General features: G+C 43.0%; 1 protein-coding gene across 1 annotated transcript in view; it reads right to left on the bottom strand.

Moving 5' to 3' along the window:
• PAK7 (p21 protein (Cdc42/Rac)-activated kinase 7) overlaps positions 1-19692 on the bottom strand; it is a 251397-nt gene that overhangs the window by 66990 nt on the left and 164715 nt on the right. The window contains exon 3 of the mRNA XM_014546523.1: positions 19236-19450. Within this exon, the coding sequence (XP_014402009.1) occupies positions 19236-19439 (204 nt within the window). The 5' untranslated portion in view covers positions 19440-19450. The remainder of the gene's footprint in view (positions 1-19235; positions 19451-19692) is intronic.

The raw sequence follows: 19692 nt of genomic DNA, 5'->3' as shown, positions 1-19692 counted from the left end.
TATTCTGGGGGGGGGGGGGAAGGGGTGTGGGGGTGAGTGAAGAGATTAGACAACAACCGTGCACCTATGGATGAGGACAGTGGGTGGGGAGTGAGGGCAGAGGGTGGGGTTGGAACTGGGTGGAGGGGAGTTATGGTGGGAAAAAAGAGTAACTAATGTAATAATCTGAACAATAAAGATTTAATAAAAAAAAAATCTCAAAAAAAAATAGGTAGATATAAAGTGCTGGCATATTTATAAGATCCTAGGCTATTTCCCTTTGGTCTTGTAATAGTCCCTTCAGTCTTTGTAGCAGACGTTGCTGATAATCTTCTTGGATCCACTGGATCTCTTGTACAGTTCCCAGGCATTTCTACCCGGACTCCTGTGTGCTCTGCTTCCAACGACCAGTTCCTGTAACTCGTCTTTGAAGGACAGCGCCTTAAAGGCTGGTTCACTGTTAGAAAATCAATGAATGTAATCCATCACATTAACAGGTTAAAGAAGAAAAATCATACGATCATATCAAGTAGTTGCAGAAAAAGCACTTGACAAAATCCAACACCTGTTCAGAATAAAAACTCTCAGCAAATGAGGAATAGGGGGATCTTCCTCAACTGGATAAAGAGCATCTACAGAAAACTTCCACTTAACATCACACTTGATGGTAAGAAACTAGATGCTTTCCTGCTAAGATCAGAAACAAGGCAAGGTTGTCCCTTCTTACCACTGCTTTTCAGTATCTTATTGGAAGTCAGAGTATGACAATAAGACAAGAAAAGTAAACAAAAGGTATACTGATGGGGAATGAAAAAAATAAAACTGTCTTTGTCTCCAGATGACATAATTATCTGTGCATACAATCCAAAAGAATCAATCCCAAACTCTCCCAAGTTGCATGGTATATAGTTAATATACAGAAGTCATTTTCCTATATTCCAGCAATGAACAAGTGGCATTTGAAATGAGAAACACAATACCATTTACATTAACATTCTCTTATATTAAATACTTAAGTATAAATCTAACAAAATAGGTATTAGATATGTATGAGGAAAACTATAAAACTCCAATGAAAGAAACAAAAAAAGAACAAATAAATGGAGAGATAGCCCATGCTCAGAGATAGAAAGACTCAATATTGTCAAGATGTTCTTCCAGGCCTGATCTATAGACTCAATGCAATTCTAGTCAAAATCCCAGCAAGTTGTGAATATTGGTAAATGATTCTGAAGTTTATTTGGAGAGGCAAATACACAGAATAGCAACAGAATTTGAAGAAGAAAGTCAAAGGATTGACAATACCCAGCTCCAAGACTTTTTTAGAGCTATCGTGATCAATACAGTGTAGTATTGGCTAAAATGTGGAGAAATAGATCACTGGAACAAATTAGGGAGCACAGAAACAGACCCCCATAAATACAGTCAACTGATCTTTGACAATGGACAGTACAAAGAAGAAAAATTAGCCACTTCAACAAAAGGTGCTGGAACAATAGGCCATCCATATGCAAAATAAAAATCAATAAATCTAGAAACAAACCTTATATCTTTCACAAAAATGAACTCAAAATGTATTGTAGACCTAAATGTAAAATGCAAAACCATAAAACTCCTAGAAGATAACATAGGGAAAAGTCTAGAGGACCTGGAGTATGGAGATGACTTATGAAATATAACACAAAAGGCTCCATCCATGAAAAAAATAATGGATAAGCTGAACTTCATTAAAATTAAAAACCTCTGATCTGTGAAAGACACTGTCAAGAGAATGAGAAAACTAGCCACAACCTGGAAGAAAATATTTGCAAAAGATCTTAACAAACACCTCAGCGAAGAAGATATGCAGATGGTTAATAAACATGAAAAGACGCACAACATTCTATGTCATCAGGCCATTGCAAATTAAAACAACAATGAGATACTACTACACACCCATTGGAATGGATTCCAAAACACTGACAACACCGAATGCTGATGAGGATGTGGAGCAATAGAAACTCTAGCATCAGACTCATTCACTGGTGGTGGGAATGCAAAATGGTGCAGGCACTTTGGAAGACACTTTGGCAGTTTTTTAAAAAACGAAACATACTTTGGCCATCTGATGCAGCAGGTGTGTTCCTTTAACATTTACCCGCATGTGTTTAAGACTTATGGCCACACAAAAACCTGCACGTGAATATTTGTAGCAGCTTTATTTATAATTACCAAAACTTGGAAACAGCCTAGGTGTCCTTCAGTAGGTGAATGGATAAACAGTGGCACATCCAGACAATGGAATATCATTCAGTGCCAAAAATATAAATGAATTATCAAGCCAGGAAAAATATGGGGGAAACTTAAATGCACATTATTAAGTGAAAGAAGCTCATCTGAAAGGGCTACATACTGTACTCTTTAATTATAAGATACTAGAGGCCTGGTGCATGAAATTCGTGCACAGGTAAGGTCCCTAGGCTTGGCCTGCAATCAGGGCCATCTTCCCTGGCTGCCCGCAATTGGCTCTTCCCCCCGCTGCCACCCACCCCCAATTCCCCATTCACCATTGAGTGATTGGAGCCTGCTGGCTGGAGGGAGGAATTGAGAGGTCGGTCGTTCCACCCACTTGCCAGCCCTGGTCCCCACCACCACCCACCCCAGTTCCCCACTTGCCATCAGGCAATCAGAGCCTGACTACTGGGGGAAGGGCCCAAGGGGTGGTCAGTGCACCTCATAGTGACTGGACAAGCGGTTGTTCTTGTCATTCCGCCGTTAGGGTCAATTTGCATATTACCCTTTTAATATATAGGCTAAAGGCCCAGTGCACAGGTGGGGGCCAGCCAGCCTGCCCTGATAGGGGCCCTGGATAGGGGTGGGGGTCCCTGCTTGTGGGTGGGGCTGGCCAGGGCGAGGGGCCGCAGGCGGTTTGCAGGACAGCCACACCCCTAATCGGGGTGGGGAGTCCCTGCTGGGGGGCGGGGCCAGCAGGGGTGAGGGGCCACGGTTGTTCTGGTCTCTGGTCGTTATGGTCCATTGCACTGTTTTGGTCGCTGGGCTTTTATTATATAGGATTCTGGAAGAGGCAAATCTATAGAAATGGTAAAGGGATCAGTGGTCAGCAGGGTTTAGGGAAGAGGGAGGAATGAATAGGCGGAGCACAGAGGATATTTAGGGCTGTGAAACTAGACTGTATGTGTCATTGTACATTTGTCAGAATCCATAGAATATACACCACCAAATGTGAACTCTAATGTAAACTATGGGCTTGTGTGGTAATAATGTGTCAGTGTAGGTTTATGGATTGTGGGGGATGTTGATAGTGGGGAAGGCTGTGTATGTGTGAGGGTATATGAGAAATCTCTGTACCTTCTGCTCAGTTTTGCTGAAAACCTAAAACAGCTCTAAAAATAGTCTATTAAACAAACACAAAAAACAGATGGCAGGCTAGATTTGGCAGGTAAGGATAGTATGTTGACTCCTGGCCTAGGTCCTTTGTTGAAGGAATTAAGTGAAAGAATACTGTTGCTGCATCAATGAGCCCCCTCACCCCGACCCCAGTTGTTTTATTTGCTCATAACTATGAGGGTCAGGCCTTTGGGAAGAGGTCGGCAGTTGTCCACAATTGCAGTCTCATGTTGGCTAAGGCTGCAGGCACAAGGGACTGGACATCCCCGATGCTCACACACGGGGCTGGCAATTGATGGTGACTGTTGGCTGGAAGCTCAGCTGGGCTGTCCACCAAGCACCTACCTACACAAGGCCTCCGCGGCATGGTGGCTCCTTACATAGTGGGGCTTTCCCAGAGCGAGCATCCTGGAGAGCCAGGCGGAAGGAAGCTGCCTGGCCATTCCTCACCCAGCCTTGAGGGACTCCAGGGATACTTCTTCCACGTTCCCCTGGTTATGGGGGAATCAGAAGCCCTGCCCAAGTCAAGGACACCTCTGGCAGGAGAAGTGTCCACAAAACGGTATGGCCAGTTTTAAAAATCACCACACCAAGCAAGGCTGAAACTATACTCAACCATGCTTTTACCTGGAGGGAGTGGGTAGAGAAAGGAACCAATATTAACCGAGGACGGTCTATGAGGCAGGCACCATGCTGGGTGCTTTACATACGTCAGCCCACAACATTTTCCTGGAGTTAGTATCAAGAGTTCCCATATTCCAGCCAGGAGCCAGAGATGGAGAGAGATTAAGGAGTGAGCCCAAATCATGTGACAGGTTCTGATGCCAAAGCCAGATCTGCCTGGGGCCCATCCTCCCTGACTAGTTTACCCTCTTGGGCACCCAGCAAGGGAAAGCAGCCCATTGGGAAGGGCATTAGAGTTAAACCTTGTGTTCACTAGGGCGGTGTGTCTTGAACGTCAATGTGCACATGCATATCCTCTTTGTCTTGTTAAGCACCTGATTCAGTATGTCTGGGCTGGGCCTGAGATTCTGCATCTTACACGCTCCCAGGGATGTTGCAGCTGCTGGCCTGTGTGGTAAACGGGGATGGGGACTGCTTCCAATGCTCCAAGTCCCCTCCCACCCTGTGGGAATCTAGGGAAGGCCACCTGTAAGCAGAATGTGAGACCCTGGGAACCTGGCCAGCAACTTGGTCTAAGAAGGGCCAAAGAGAAATTGCATGTAGCTGTGAGCCCGGATGTAATCAGCCAGTGTTTTGATCTCACACAGCTTGCGCAGGGGGCCATCCCCTGCCCCTACATGCCCCTCTTTTCTCTGTTCTCTGTGTTCTATAAAACCTCCTGGTGGGAAAGGCTTTGTGGCACAAAAGAACAGCACCAGCGGGTCACCCCCAGTGTGCACGTATGTCCTGATAAACCCATGACTTTCACAGCCAGTCCTCTGGGTTATTTCTTGGGGATCCACGAACAATATGCGTCCTGGGACCTCTGCACTTTGCACAACGTGGCCTGTGGCCGGCACTGTGGGAATCGAGGTCTGCGGTACAGTAGGTGATAGGCTGGGGTGCAGCGCCCAAACAAGGCCCGGGACCCAAGAAAAGCATGCCTCCTTCCCCGGGAGCCTGACGGCCTGGCTTTCTGTGGGCAGTCAGAAGCTAAGGATAGAAGTCCAGGTGGGTGGTGGGTGGAGGTGGAATGTCGTTGAATTCCTTAACAGTCTGTTGCTTATTGCCAGTGGAAATGGGAAGGGGTTAGAAATGATCATTTTTTTCTGCAAAAGTCTTTTCTTTCATTTCTTTACTTGGGTCTTCCTAGAGTTGTGTGAAAATATAGACAACTGCAAAAAGAGAACTACTGCAAGTGTGTGTGATTCAGACGCAAGGCTGAGAGGACATAACTGAGTTCAGGAAAAGGTCAAGTCATAAATCAAAGGGAGATCAAACCAATTATTCCAAGTGAGCTGATGGTTAACATTTGCTTCTCTCACCACGGCATCGGCTTCCCTAATTAAATGCAAATTTGATTGCATTTATTACTGGAAGCACTGACAAGTTAAAGCTTCAATATGTTCTTATCTGATGTGGCACCACCCACCATCCATTTAGTTAATTGTAAGTGAGGCTGCACAAACTATTCAGGGACGCTAGGTGGCACCTTTGCATTTTTCTTGACAAAGCCAGAATTTAAAGCTGAAACCAAGGGAAAGAAACCTGTTAGTGGAGTACTATGAGTATAGGTAGTTCTCAAAGACACTGAATCAACTCTGGGGAATTAAGCCCTGGAAATCTGTATTTTTAAGTAATTCCTCTCAGATGATTTTTCTATGGGATGGCATTAGAAATAGCTGATACAGTTAAAGCCTTACTTAAAAAATGAGGAAACAGCCTCAGATTTACTCAGTTTGCAAGGATGAGATGGGCTTTTTTACCAAGTCAGGAAAAACAAAAAGTGAAAAATTTAATGTTTTAGTGATAAAGCATCAAAGAGAAATTTAAACATCTAAATTGTGTCCCAAAATTGAAAAACCACCATGAAAGAAAATGTCAAATCTTAAAAATCTATGCCACTATTTTTCTTCAGTTGAGCTAATCTATATATATAAAAGCTTAATATGCAAAGTGTTCCCTTGGGAGTTCGACCAATGGGGAATTTGATTGCTCACTATGACGTGTGCTGACCACTATGCGGCAGTGTAGAATGAAGGAAGGCCCTGGCCGGCAGCCAGTAGCCAGGGAAGGAAGGCCCTGGCCAGCAGCCAGCATCTGGAAGCTGCTAGGTACTGTACCCGTGCATGAATTTTGTGCACTGGGCCTCTAGTCCATATAGATATAGATATAGATATAGATATAGATAGAATATATATATATAAGCCTAAGTAACCGAATGACCGAATGACCTGTCAATCAGTCACTATGATGTGCACTGACCACCAGGGGGCAGACACTCAACACAGAAGCTGCCTTCTGGTGGTCAGTGTGCTCTCACAGCAGGAGCACCGCCCAGTCAGAAGCTGGGCTCACAGCCGGCAAGCACAGCTGCAGCGGCATGAGACTCCCCTGCCTCTGTGGCAGCGCTACGGAGTGGTGGGTGGCAGTAGCAGGGTGGGGCCGGGATGAGCGGGAGCAGCGCCCGGCCCGGCTTGGGCTCCTCCCTGGCTGTCTGCCACTTCCCGCACTGCTACACCCCTCAGGGATCAGCCGGAACCAGCAGTCTGACATCTCCCCAGATTGCAAGAGGGGGCAGGCCACAGATTGAAAGAGGGGGCAGGCCAGGCTGAGGGACCCCACCAGTGCACGAATCTGTGCACTGGGCCTCTAGTATTAATGTAATGAAAAATAAACCCACTGTACAAAAGATGAGTATGCTTGTAATGTGGCCTCAACCCCACTAGATGGCAGAATACTCTATCATAGGCACAAGGCTTGACACTATCAAGAATGAAGGAACAGGTCAATAAAACACCAGATGAAGCAGTAGATAATATAGCAAATACTGTATGGCTTAATGGATGAAGTAGATGCCTATTGCATAAAGTTTAAAGTTACTTTATATACATGTATAAAAAAACATCAGGAAACCCAAATTTTATCTGCCTACCACATTATAATCAGATTGAAGAAACACAGCTTTGCTCAATGTGGCCACAGTATTTTCTATGTTAATATCCCCCTACCCAGGGTTATTGCTGAGACATATGTTAATATACATGACAAACGATTATGGGCTGGAGTGGATTTGAATGAGTACAATCATCAAATATTTATTGAGCACCTGCCTGGTGACAGGCATAGTTCTATAAGAACACACATGCAAATTAAAGAAAGCTTAGATGAATGAATATATTCATGACATAGCATGTGTTTCAGGATGAAAACTTTGAGCAGAATTATAGAAGGTAGACTCTATTCTTTATTGTTTCACTTTTGATAGACCAGAGAGGAAAGAAGAAGGAGAAAAAAAAGTTTGGGAGAAAAAAAAGCGTAGCTATATTCAACCTTAGTAATCTTGCATGTCATCTAGGACTTGGCAAGATATAATTGAAAACCAATTTCATTCTTTCCTGACTTCTCCTTGAAGGAGACACAACTGCTAAACCATGGCCACACTTCTCATACCTCAACCCCCATCCCACTCCCTCCAATACTCCCACCTCTCATGGGTGTCCTCAACCTCTCAGGCACCAAAACCCTGACCCACTTCTCTACTCCAGCCTTTCCTGGCTTTTACTCCTGCCCCACCTACTGTGTCAAGGTGCCTTTTATGTGTAATTGGGTCAATACTGGAATATCCCTAATGAGAGGATCCCAATGCTTTCCAAGTCAGCCCCTTCGGTTGCTAGAGAACACACAGTTTCCATGTCCTGCACAGTACTGCGGCCTGTGTGTGCTTTCTCTGCATAGCCCTTGCTATTTTTCCTTCCAGGGGACTCCTAGAAAGAATCCTAAATGCCCCTCCTACTGGGCAGCCATTCAGTCACTGAGGAAAGCCATCCTGTACCTCCCTCCCTGAGTCTGACAGAGATTACCAACGTTCCCCACCAGTTGTCAAACTGCCTCAGTTCTTGATTCTCTGTTATGTCAGCCACCTTTCTTCTAATGCACTTGTTTCTCATTGTCCAAGGATGAAATGGAATGAAACCGACACCTTTCAGTGCAGTGAACATGGCAGGAAGTTTTGTCATGACAACTAGGTGGGTACTGAGAGCAGAAATGTTAACAAGGACTCGCTGCCGTCCCACCATACCTTTATTTGCCCCTTCATAACACTCCACACTGATATCTCCGGGTCACATCTACATTTATTTTCCCACCGAAGTAAATGTTCCTAGAAGGAAGGCCTCAGGCCTCAGTTATTAACTACTGTGCCCCCAGCACAGGGCACTGGGCTTGGCCCATGGCAGGCATTTGTGGAAACAAAGTGGCCTGAAATGGAAGAATAGATAGTGAATGTGGGTCTCTTTAAAAGGAATGCAGAAGGCAGAAAGTGAACCATGCAAGAAAACACTGATGTCTTCCCTTGCAGAACCAAGCTCACCAGTGGGGTAAGGGATGGTGCAGAGCCCAGGTTTATGATGGGAAATTATCAAAAATAAGAGTTTTTACAAGTTGGCTATTTTTAAAAAATATGTTTTTATTGATTTCAAAGAGAGGAAGGGAAAGGGAGAGAGAGAGATAGAAACATCAGGGAAGAGAGAGAATTACTGATTGGCTGCCTTCTGCAAGCCCCACACTGGGGATCGAACCCAGCCATGTGCCCTGACCGAACCCTGACCTCATGGTTCATGGGTCAACACTCAACCACTTAGCAACACTGGCTGGGCTGGAAGTTGACTATTTTTAGCTGTCTACATTTTTTTTGTGTGTGTGTTCTAGGTCAATTTCTCTTTAGTTGTTGCTAATTTACAGTCTTGTCAATTCCTCAGCTTTGTATTTATTCATTCGCTTGGAAACTTGAAGCATAGCTGATGGGCTAAAAATGTTTTCCTGTTTTAGGCTCATTGTTCTTAAAGCTGAATCAAAACCATGAAGATGGGAAGGTGGAATCAGCATTCAAGACCGTAGATGCCACTGGCGAACTAGGCTCTCAAACTGCAAGATGAGAATATAAACAGGCCAAATAACAATGGGCAGCAATTGTGCATTCGAAATCCCATTTTTACATAAAGGAATGGAACTTCTTACCCTTTGAAGACACTGAATTTATCAATAAAAAATGAACTAGTAATCAACAAAATTCCCAACCATAAAGGGTTTTCAAATCACAGCACATCTGTCCTAATGTGGCCACTAAAAACAATGTTGCAGGCAATGTGACAACATATAGGTTCATGGTTCTCAAACTGTAAGCCCAGGTGCCCCAGAGTAATGCACAGGGGGTGGCAGAGTAATTTCAATTTTTGAAGGAAACAGCAATAGCTAACCTCTGTCAGATAACTTGTAAATCACCAGCTCAAGGTAGTTCAAATTTCTACATTCACTTGCACCACTTGCCTTTTAATGACATCAGTGATAATGCAACACATTTGGCAGTTGTTATGACAAAAAAAGTTCTGTGTAAAAATCATTGTGGAACAGGAAATGAGGGTGTGTTATCCAACCTGGCTCCAAGGCTGAGGAAGGTGTGCAGTGCCCAACAGATGTGCACATTTTATTAGGATTTTCTTTAAAAATGACAAAAATTTAAAATCTCAATTTATGTGTATAATTGTTAAATATTTATTAAATTGTTTGGATTGAGCTACTTAATAAATGTAAAGGTTAACTATTCCTTTTTTCCTAGGAGGGGCTGTGACGAATACTGAGACACTGGGTGCTTTGAACCAAGAAAGTTTGGGAACTACAGCATTAGGTGAAAAAAATGAAATAAAAACTATACAGACATCGTAATCAATCTTGCTCTTCTCTTCGTGTGTGTGTGTGTGTGTGTGTGTGTGTGTGTGTGTGTTTAAATAATGGAAGAAAGTACATCAAAATTCAACAGTGGAGCCTGGCTAGGCTGGCTCAGTGGTTGAGCATCGACCCATGAACCAAGAGGTCACTGGTTCATTCCTGGTCAAGGCACATGCTTGGGTAGTGGGCTTGATCCCCAGTAGGGGGCATGCAGGAGGCGGCAGATAGATGGTTCTCTCTCATCGATGTTTCTCTCTCTCTATCTCTCTCCCTTCCTCTCTATCTCAAATCAGTAAAAACATATTTTTAAAAAATCAACAGAGGACAGTGGAGATTCGATAGATCTTCCTTTTAAAATATAGTTTCCTATATTTTAAGTATTACTCTTATACACTGAAAATAATTAAAGGTTATGAAAAACATGTCCTCGGGTAAAGATTTTTAAAAGATACTTTAAAATTTAAAGATTATTACAAATAATTTCCCAAAGGAGCACATTTGCCTCTATGAATAAAAATATTTGTTGAACATACCAGAGAGTTTCATTTTGGGAGAAGGTGTTATTGTACTTTGCTCCTTCTCCAGTTCCCTGCCCCACATTGCGGTTTTGACGAAACCTGTTTCTATGTGCATCTCTCCTTCGCGTTGTTTTAAAAAAAAACAAAAACACAAAACACCCACTTCCCACCCCTGCAGCCTTCAGGAAGGGAACTTGGCTTGGGGTTTCCAGCAGATGGGGCTTCTCAGCCTAACAGCTGGCAGATCTAGCAAAGATGAGGAGGCGGGGAGGGGTGGGCTGCCAATGTCACAGGCGCTGCTGCCGGAAGGGCCATTCCTCTGGCTCCTGCTTCATGGTGGAAGGAATGGCCTGCAGCATCCTGCAGGTCTGAGGTGAAGGAGATCATTGGAAACCTGCCCTGAGGAAACTTACACATGAAAGCACCCCTGAGTGCAAGAGATCTGCAGTGTTTGCTGGTCTCTGCTGCTCTCAGAGACCCAACTTTGAGAACTCACATTTTATATAACTTAGAGAGTTATTATACAACTAGGGGAAGCGCTGCTCAGCCAGAAGCCGGGCTCACGGCTGGCGAGCGCAGTGGCAGTGGCGGGAGCTTCTCCCTCCTCCATAGCAGTGCTAAGGATGTCTGATGGCTTAGGCTCGCTCCCCATGGGGGGTGGGGCTAAGGCATCAGTAGGACATCCCCCAAGGGCTCCCATACTGCAATAGGGTGTAGGCTGGGCTGAGGGACAACTCCCTCCCCCCGAGTGCACGAATTTCATGCACCAGGTCTCTAGTTTATTATATTTTGTTTGTCTATACAAATCCCTCTCCCCCACTAGCTTGTGTGCTCTGTAGAGATGGGGCCAAACATCATTTTTCTCTATAGCTTCATTGCCTGGAATGTAGTAGGTCACAATCAATATTTGATGACAAAACGAAAGCTGCTGCTACACTGATAGGAGTTTCTATTGATGCTGTACCTGTATCCCCTCAGCCCACCCTGGAGGTCACCTGCAGCTAGTGCCTGTCCCTGCTGAAGGTTTCCTGATTCTCTCTACCTAAAAGTGTTTTCTAGCTGCTGGGTAATGCTTGGTCAAAGGTGGGGCAGGTGGATTTTACCAAGAAATTAATTCCTGGGAGCAACCTGAAGCCAGTGAGGGATGGGAAGTGACAGATGCCCTGGCTTCCCTGCTGGGACAAGTCTGAGGTGAGTTCTACAAAGTCCCTCAGGGCATCCACACCAGAACTGGGCACCAGCTGCCCACAGCAGTTACTGTTCATTAACACACCCTTTCTTGACCGCCCTTCCTTCCTGGTCTCAGTACTCGATTCCCTCAAAGCCACATGGAAGTTAATTCTGCCAATAACCTAAATGAGCTTTGAAGCCAACTCTTCCCCAGTTGAGCCCTCAGATGGAAGGCAGCCCAGCTGACAGCTTGTCCTCAGCCTTGTGAGAGCCTGAGTAGAGAATGCAGCTAAACTGTGCTCGAGTCCTGACCTCTGAAAACTATAATGTGTGTTGTTATAATTTGTTGAATTTATGGTAACTTGTTAAACATTTTGGTACCTGGAAGTGGGGTGCTGCTGTAACAAATACCTAAACACATGTGTATTAGCTGGCTATGGCTACTGCACTGGGTGGCTTAACAACAGAGATTTATTTCTTATAGTCTGGAAGGTGGAAGTCCAAGATTAAGATGTCAGTGGGGTTGTTTCTTCTAAGACCTCTCTTCCTTGTCTTACAGATGACCGTCTTCTTGCCATGTCCTCACATGGTCTTTTCTCTGTGACCGCCTGCCCCTGGTGTCTCTTCCTCTAAGGACATCAGTCCTATAGGGTTAGGGCTCCAGCTTTATGACCTTGTTTAACCTTAATTGCCTCTTAAAGGCTCATCTCCAAGTCACACGGGGGTTGGGGCTTCAACATATGAATTTTGGAAGGACACATGCGGTTCATAACACAGGAGTGTTTGTAACCAGGAAGTGAGTAGAGGCTGAAGGAATTTGGAGGAACATGGTAGAGAAAGTCATAATTGCCATGAACAGACTCTTAGTAGAAACCTGGACTTCGAGGATGCCGATGGTGAGGCTCAGGAGCAAATGAGGAACATGTTATTGGAAAGTGGAGGAAGCGGGTCCTTGCTCTGTGGTGGCAGAAAGTTTGGCAGAATTGTCTCCTGGAGTTATGTGGAAAGCAGAAGCTGGAAGTGATAAACATGTCCACATATCTAAGGAGATTTCCAAGAAAAGCGTGGCAGGTGCTGCCTGGTTCTTACTGCTTACAGTAATTGCAGGAGGAGAGATTAACTGAAGGAAGAACTTACAATTTAAAAAAAAAGAAACCAGAATCTCATGTCTCAAAAAATTCTGAGCTTCTCCAGATGGCAAAGATGCAAAAATGAAGAACTGCCTCTCAGGGAAGCGTGTTCCGAGGGTGTGAAGGTACAGCTTCTAAAACTCAGAAAGACCAAAGTTCAGATGAGGCCATCACACAGAGGCCTTTGTAAGGAATGAAGGGTGTACCTCACAGATCTCAGTGCAACCAGAGAACCTCTAGGGCAAGGGTGGGCAACCAGGGGTGGCACGCCAGTAACTTTTGCTGACACAAGAAACCCTCTCTTATAATCTTCCATTTACAATTGTGAATCTTTGTTCTCAGTGATGAATTTTGTTAAGTCTCGTAATAGGAGTAGCCTGACGGATGAAAATAGTAGCTCGTGCATATCTCTGAAGGTCACGAAATATAAACCTGATGTAAAATCTCTGTCATCAGTGATGCAGCAGCAAAAGTCCCACTGATAATATCAAACGGAGTCATAAAGTTTTCTGTCGGACTACCAGTGTACATGTATCCATTAAAAAATAAGTGTATTTTCATCATCATATACTGTGTTTTTGTCGCTCGAATAAATGTTATTATTTCTTCAAGGTTCTTCACAAGGTACACCTTAAGAGATATCAAGTAGGTGTAACATGTTCTCAAAAAATTAGGGTTGGCACGCAGAAGAATTTTGAGTCAGAAATTTTGCTGGTTTTGGCACGCACTGGCAAAAAGGTTGCCCACCCTTGCTCTAGGGAGCTGAGGGGCATCTCAGCAGGAGGCCAAGGACAGAGGGTTTATCTTAAACACATCAGTGGCTATTGTCTTGCCTAATGGAGTGAACCACAGTGAAGTCCACACAATGTTTACAAAGTCACTGAGAAGTTGTTTAAATAGAAACTTTGCTAACTTGGACTGCAAGGGACAGATATTACAAAACATAAGGAGGCTGTCAGACCCCTCAAGTTATACCGGCAATGGAAAGCAGGCTGGTAACACCACTCTGCTGCGAACACAGGCTACCTTTCATGAAAAAGAAGAGCAGAACCAAGAATCCAGAGGGTGGAGCCTGAGCCACAGAGGTTATTCCTGAGCCTTGACTCCTAATTGAGGGACTCGCAACATTTGCCGGCCTGGGTTTCACAAGGGCTCTGGACCGGTGACTCCTTTTTACCTTTCATTTCCCCTGTTTTGACTGGAGTGTCTGCAACTATTACCCTATGTCTGCCCCACCATCTCATGTTGGGAGGGCTGGAGGCAGATGCTCAGCACTGTAGGTTCACACAGGTCCACAGCTGGAGAGTAACTGTGCCCCAGCAGCTGTGATTGGTAGATCACACTCAAGCCCTTTATCCACACCTGACCCCAATTTTACTTTACGATGATGCCCTAACGCAGTGGTTCTCAACCTTGGCTGCACATTAGAATCACCTGGGCATCTTTTTAAAATCCTGATTTCTGGGCCCCATCCTCCGGAAATTCTGTTTCTTTGTTACTAATGCTGTGGTCCCACCCCATAACAAAGAAACAGAATTTCCAGAGGATGGGGCCCAGAAATCAGGATTTTAAAAAGATGCCCAGGTGATTCTAATGTGCAGCCAAGGTTGAGAACCACTGCCCTAATGCAAGGGTGGGGACCTTTTTTTTTCTGCCAAGGACTGTTTAGATATTTATAACATCATTCACTTAATATAAATATATGTTGCTATGATAAAAGCTCCTAGATTTATTGAATTTCAAGTTTCACCTGCAGTTGCCTTGGTAGGGCCAGACCAAATGATTCCGTGAGCCTTGTATGGCCTGCAGGCCAGAAGTTCCCCACCTTTGCCCTAATGGGATGACACTCAGGGAACCTGGGGTTGATGTATCTTGCATGTGGGAGAGACTATGGGGAGCAGAATGGACAAGCCCTAGGGCAGTGATGGCGAACCTATGACACGCGTGTCAGAGGTGACACGCGAACTCATTTTTGGGTTGATTTTTCTTTGTTAAATGGCATTTAAATATATAAAATAAATATCAAAAATATAAATCTTTGTTTTACTATGGTTGTAAATATCAAAAAATTTCTATATGTGACAAGGCACCAGAGTTAAGTTGGGTTTTTTCCAAATGCTGATACGCCGAGCTCAAAAGGTTCGCCATCACTGCCCTATGGTGACGTCCCCTGCTGGTGCTCCCAGTTTTGAGTAATCCCCTTTCTATGAGCGAAGGCAGGACCTGTGCTTGCTTCTAACCAGTAAGACATGGCAGAGGTGATGGGCTGTCACTCCCACGGCTATGTTCTGCATGATACAGCATTAGTACTGGGATATCATTTTGTGATTCTGTTATGGTGAATACGTAAGACTCCAAGCAGAGTGGCTCTTGCTCTGCCTGGGCCTTGAAAAAGCAAGCTACTCTGAGTTCCACAGAGAGGAAGTGAATTCCGCCCACAACCTAGAGGAGCTGGGAAGTGAATGCTTCCCCAGTCTCGCCTCCAGAGGGCAGTGCAGCCCAGCTGATGGCAGTCTGGGAGCCCTTGAGCAGAGGGACCCAGTTAAGCCTGTCTCCACTCCAGACTCAGGGAAACTGTGAGATAATAAATGCGTATTCCTTTAAGCCATGAAGTTTGTGGTAATTTGTTATGCAGCAATGAAAAACTAATACAAAGATTCTCAAAAGGAAGGGGATTATGTGATGATAGCAAATGCTTAGATTCGTGCCATCCCAGGCACAGTTGTTTTTTTTTTCATTGAAGTTTTAATGTTATTGGTAATAGCAGGAGCATTCAAACACTCGGACAGTGATGTGCTGCTTGAAAATGATCAAAGTATTGATGAATTGCCTTCTCACTAGTTTATACAGAGGCAACAATATAATGCTTATATTTACTAATACAAGACAAAATGATAAAAATTCTAGGAGTTGACAGTGCCACAAAGAAGCCTACAGTGGCCATCTTAGTGCCCCAATTTCTATGAGATGCTAAATGAGAGTAAAATTAAATCTTTCAAGTTCCACGCATGTGTGGGAGTCACAGAGAGAGCCGCATGCTTTTTCTTTTGATTTAGAAGGGTTATTTTCAGTTAGGTCACCCCTGACAGTAGAGAAGCGCTGGGGCAAATAAGGCACTCCTGACAATATCATCTCCCTTTATATAGAATTTTCCAGTTATCAAAGCACCACCATCCTCATTTGACAAGTTCAGCTGACAGGAGGTCAGGACAGGCCTCTCAGGAGAAACCAACAGAAGTCGGGAGAGAAGCTTGTGATCTGGAGGTTTGCTGTTTAACTTCACATACCATCAGCCCAAGGAGCAGCCAGGCCACCCTGGAGACAGGTGAGCAGCACGCATTTGGGCATTTACTCATTTGCTTCTTGGTGCACACTTTCATTGACACTTCCTGTTTAAATGTTCTGCCTACTTCATGTGAGAAAACTGTGGATCACGCGCATAATGAAAGACTCTGCAGAAGGCCCTGAGTCCTCCACAACTACAAAATAAAGTCATATGGCATGCCATTTAAAGAAAATTCTGAATAGGAACAGCTGAAAACCCGAGTCAATATAGAAGAGAGAGTTGGTTACAATCGTAGATTTCCATTCAGAACCAGCCTGTCCGAAGCTCACAAATATTGGAAAACTGGCATTTGGCCAAGACATAAGCCATTGTACCCTTCTTCCATTGACTGCTTTTATGTCATTATCTCTTGTCTCATTTTTCCTTGTTCCTTTTATTTTATTTTATTTTATTTTTTAAAAATATATTTTATTGCCCTGACCGGTTTGACTCACTGGATAGAGCGTCGGCCTGCGGACTGAAGGGTCCCAGGTTAAATTCCGGTCAAGGGCATGTACCTTGGTTGTGGGCACATCCCCAGTAGGAGGTGTGCAGGAGGCAGCTGATCGATGTTTCTCTCTCATCGATGTTTCTAACTCTCTATCCCTCTCCTTTCCTCTCTGTAAAAAAACAATAAAAATATATTAAAATATATATTAAAAAGCTAGGGCTCCTTGTTCCTTTTAAATAAGGACAACTGGACCAAATTAGAATTGTTGGTTTTACTTAAATAACTGTGCCAAAATGGCTTTAAATCTGCACAATTCTATGTGTACACTCCTTCCTGTTGATTCATTCATAGCTTCTTAGTTCAATGATTGTTCTAGCTTCTGAGATATATTCTGCATGGTTTATAATACGTAATTCGCAGTGACTTGGATGATTTCTCCGGAGAAGACACTTCCAAACAGTGGGATCATCCAATCTACATGGTGTACTTTGGCCCCTTAAACATTTTACTTTCCCTTTTCTAAGAGCCTGGTAACAGTGCTAACTGCACTCATGGGATTTGGAAAGAGAGAGAGGACCAGTCTGAAGAAGTTTGGTGAGAGTATATGGTACAGTTAAAAGCATTTGAGTAACTCTACTCTTTCTGGGGGAATTTTAACCTAGTTGACCATTGTTTGTCATTTCTTGTTTGTTTGGTTTTTTTTTTCCCACAGGTAAAAACTGTGTCTGAAGTCTCATTTGCAGAAATACAGGACTGGATCTATACTCAAGATGTATTTTCCAGTCATCCCCCAGATGGCATTTAAGCATCTATAACCAATATTTTCATGTCATACGGACTGGATGCTCACACATTTGGCATTAGGGGTAGAAAGCGATAAAGTGAGTAAGAGCATCGTGGGGCTCAGGAACTCAGCACTTAGCAAACCAACTCTCAGTGGGGCTTTTAAATTCTGTCATAGAGGATAATAAGCCAGCTCATCCAGAAGATGGAAAAAATGAGCTAAATGGTCCTTTTAAGTACTACGTTCACTGAGCATGGTGGATTACCACTGAGCTTCCTCCTTCACTGCTCGCCAGGACCTGTTATGGCCTGGAGAAGTGAAAAACCATGGTGAAATTAATGATACCCTGTCCTCACCCAATAATAAACATGTTCTCTAAAAGAGAGCACTTTTCCTGGGCCTTCAGCTAGAATGTTACCCTAAGACTCTAGAATGTTCTATCCTTCTAGAATGTTCCTCATCAAATGATAACTGTACTCAAGGTAGTTATTTGGGCATTTTTCCTTTATCATGATGACCAAGAGCAGAGGACTTTTCTGGGTATACTGAACACTCCATTTTCTAGTTTTTATAAAAACTTGGGATATGAGAAAACTAATGAAACCAAAAAAGGAAATTCTCTCCAATCCCTACTTCTTTTCATATGTGGCCCACCCTATTATGTGGTCATTAATTAAGTATGAGCCTTCTCTTGGTGGGGGGATATGCTCAAATAGTAAGATATTTCCTATTATTAATCAGTAGAGTTGGTTAATTAGTCAGTTTCTATTAACTCTCAATCAATACCTGTTTAAAATTGAAAGTCCTTTTGTTCCTAAAGATTTATCTTTTCAAATATCTATCTTTGTATATTTTACATTTACCTGGCTTAAAAAGTTTCAAAACCCTATCAGAAAATGAAATTTACAAGATACAGAATCAGAAGACTCTGCATTGATCTTTAGGTAGAATATACTCACATATTCAATACCAGAACAGAATGACCAAGATGATGCACAAATAATGGAATTGCAATTCTAATTTAGTCAGCTCAGATGACACCTTATAAATAAGCTTTTCCCATAATTTATTAACTATGATCCTACTTTGCATCCTTTAAAAGAATGCATCCACTTTTGATTTGCCTATCATTTAAATACAATCTAGTCAATATTCATGTTAACATAGAATAAGGTATTCATGTTGCTCAGATGTCTACTAATATAATGAGCAAGAGATATAGAATAGAATCTGATCTATTGGGATAGCATAATGAAAAATTCAGAAATGTTTAACTACCCTAGGGAGCTTTTGGGGCAATTACTTGATGATCTATTGAATTCTTATTCTGAGGTACAGAAGAAAACTGCAATGACTGCATTTTCTCTGTAGAAACTTAATGTACCTGAAATTTATTGGATCTGAGTTCTGCTTTAACACAATTATTTTCATGACAATTTCTTGCCAAAAATCTACTAGCCATTTCTCTAGGGTAATTATATCTTATTCCATGACTCAAATGATTCACTTTTATTTAAAATAGCTATTTCTTAAAGTATAGCAACAAATTTGAACATATATGTATGCATACATATGTAAATATATATGATTACATATATAAAACTTGTATATGTGTATATCTATGCATGTGTGTATATATGCATATGTATAAAATTATTTATTTTAAAATACGTTAATACTAAATTTTATATAAGAATTCAAACATTCGGAGGGCAAATGCAAAACAACAAAAGATTGTCTAATATAATGTTTAATCAAAAGTTATTGCCAATATTTACCAGAAGGGGTGGGTAATATTCTTCAATATAAAGATTAGCAAACATCACTTGAAGTGCAATAAACATTTCCGATTTTGTGATTGTACTTTATGTGTCTGATTTTAAAAAAGATCTCACATGTAAACCTGAGGATCCTTTGCATGTGCTGCAATTTACAGTAAGTGGTGAGCATTATAATCATTGAAAAATAATTAGGCTAATCTGTGGATATTTCAAAACAAATACACTGCGTAGGCATCTTATACTTTGCCTTTAAAGATGAGACGCTTCATCAAATGACAACCTGCTTCTTAAGTCAACTTAAAGCCAAATCTTCGTCATACCTTCATGGGAGCCAGCTGGATGGGTGTGATGCATGAAGGGTCCACCATGGGCTTCGGCCTGTTGGCCGTATCTGCCAACAGACTATGCCATTGTTGCGGCAGGCCGGTGAATTTCTGTTCCTGTGGATCAAACCCTGTGTGAACCCTGTGTTCAAAGTTGGACGGACCAGATATTTCAATCTTTTTCTTTTTCTTTCCAAACATGATGCAAAGACCTGAGAAAGGCAAACAGAAAAGAGGCAGCTGTTTATCTGTTGCCAGCAGAAGACCAGGGAAATGATTAATTTGTCCAGAGTTACATCTTTTCAGTAGTTCCTCTATATACCACCTACAAAATATGTAAGTTCGGTTTTCAGGGTATGTAGCTTGCTGTAGCCCATGGGACAACTGAAACCACAGTGACACTAGGATGAAACATGCTTGCACATGGGGGCTTTCCCTCCTGCTGCTCTGGGAA

Source organism: Myotis brandtii, unplaced genomic scaffold, assembly GCF_000412655.1.
Source record: "Myotis brandtii unplaced genomic scaffold, ASM41265v1 scaffold45, whole genome shotgun sequence".
Lineage (NCBI taxonomy): Eukaryota > Metazoa > Chordata > Mammalia > Chiroptera > Vespertilionidae > Myotis > Myotis brandtii.
This window is presented reverse-complemented; position numbering and strand designations above follow the sequence as displayed.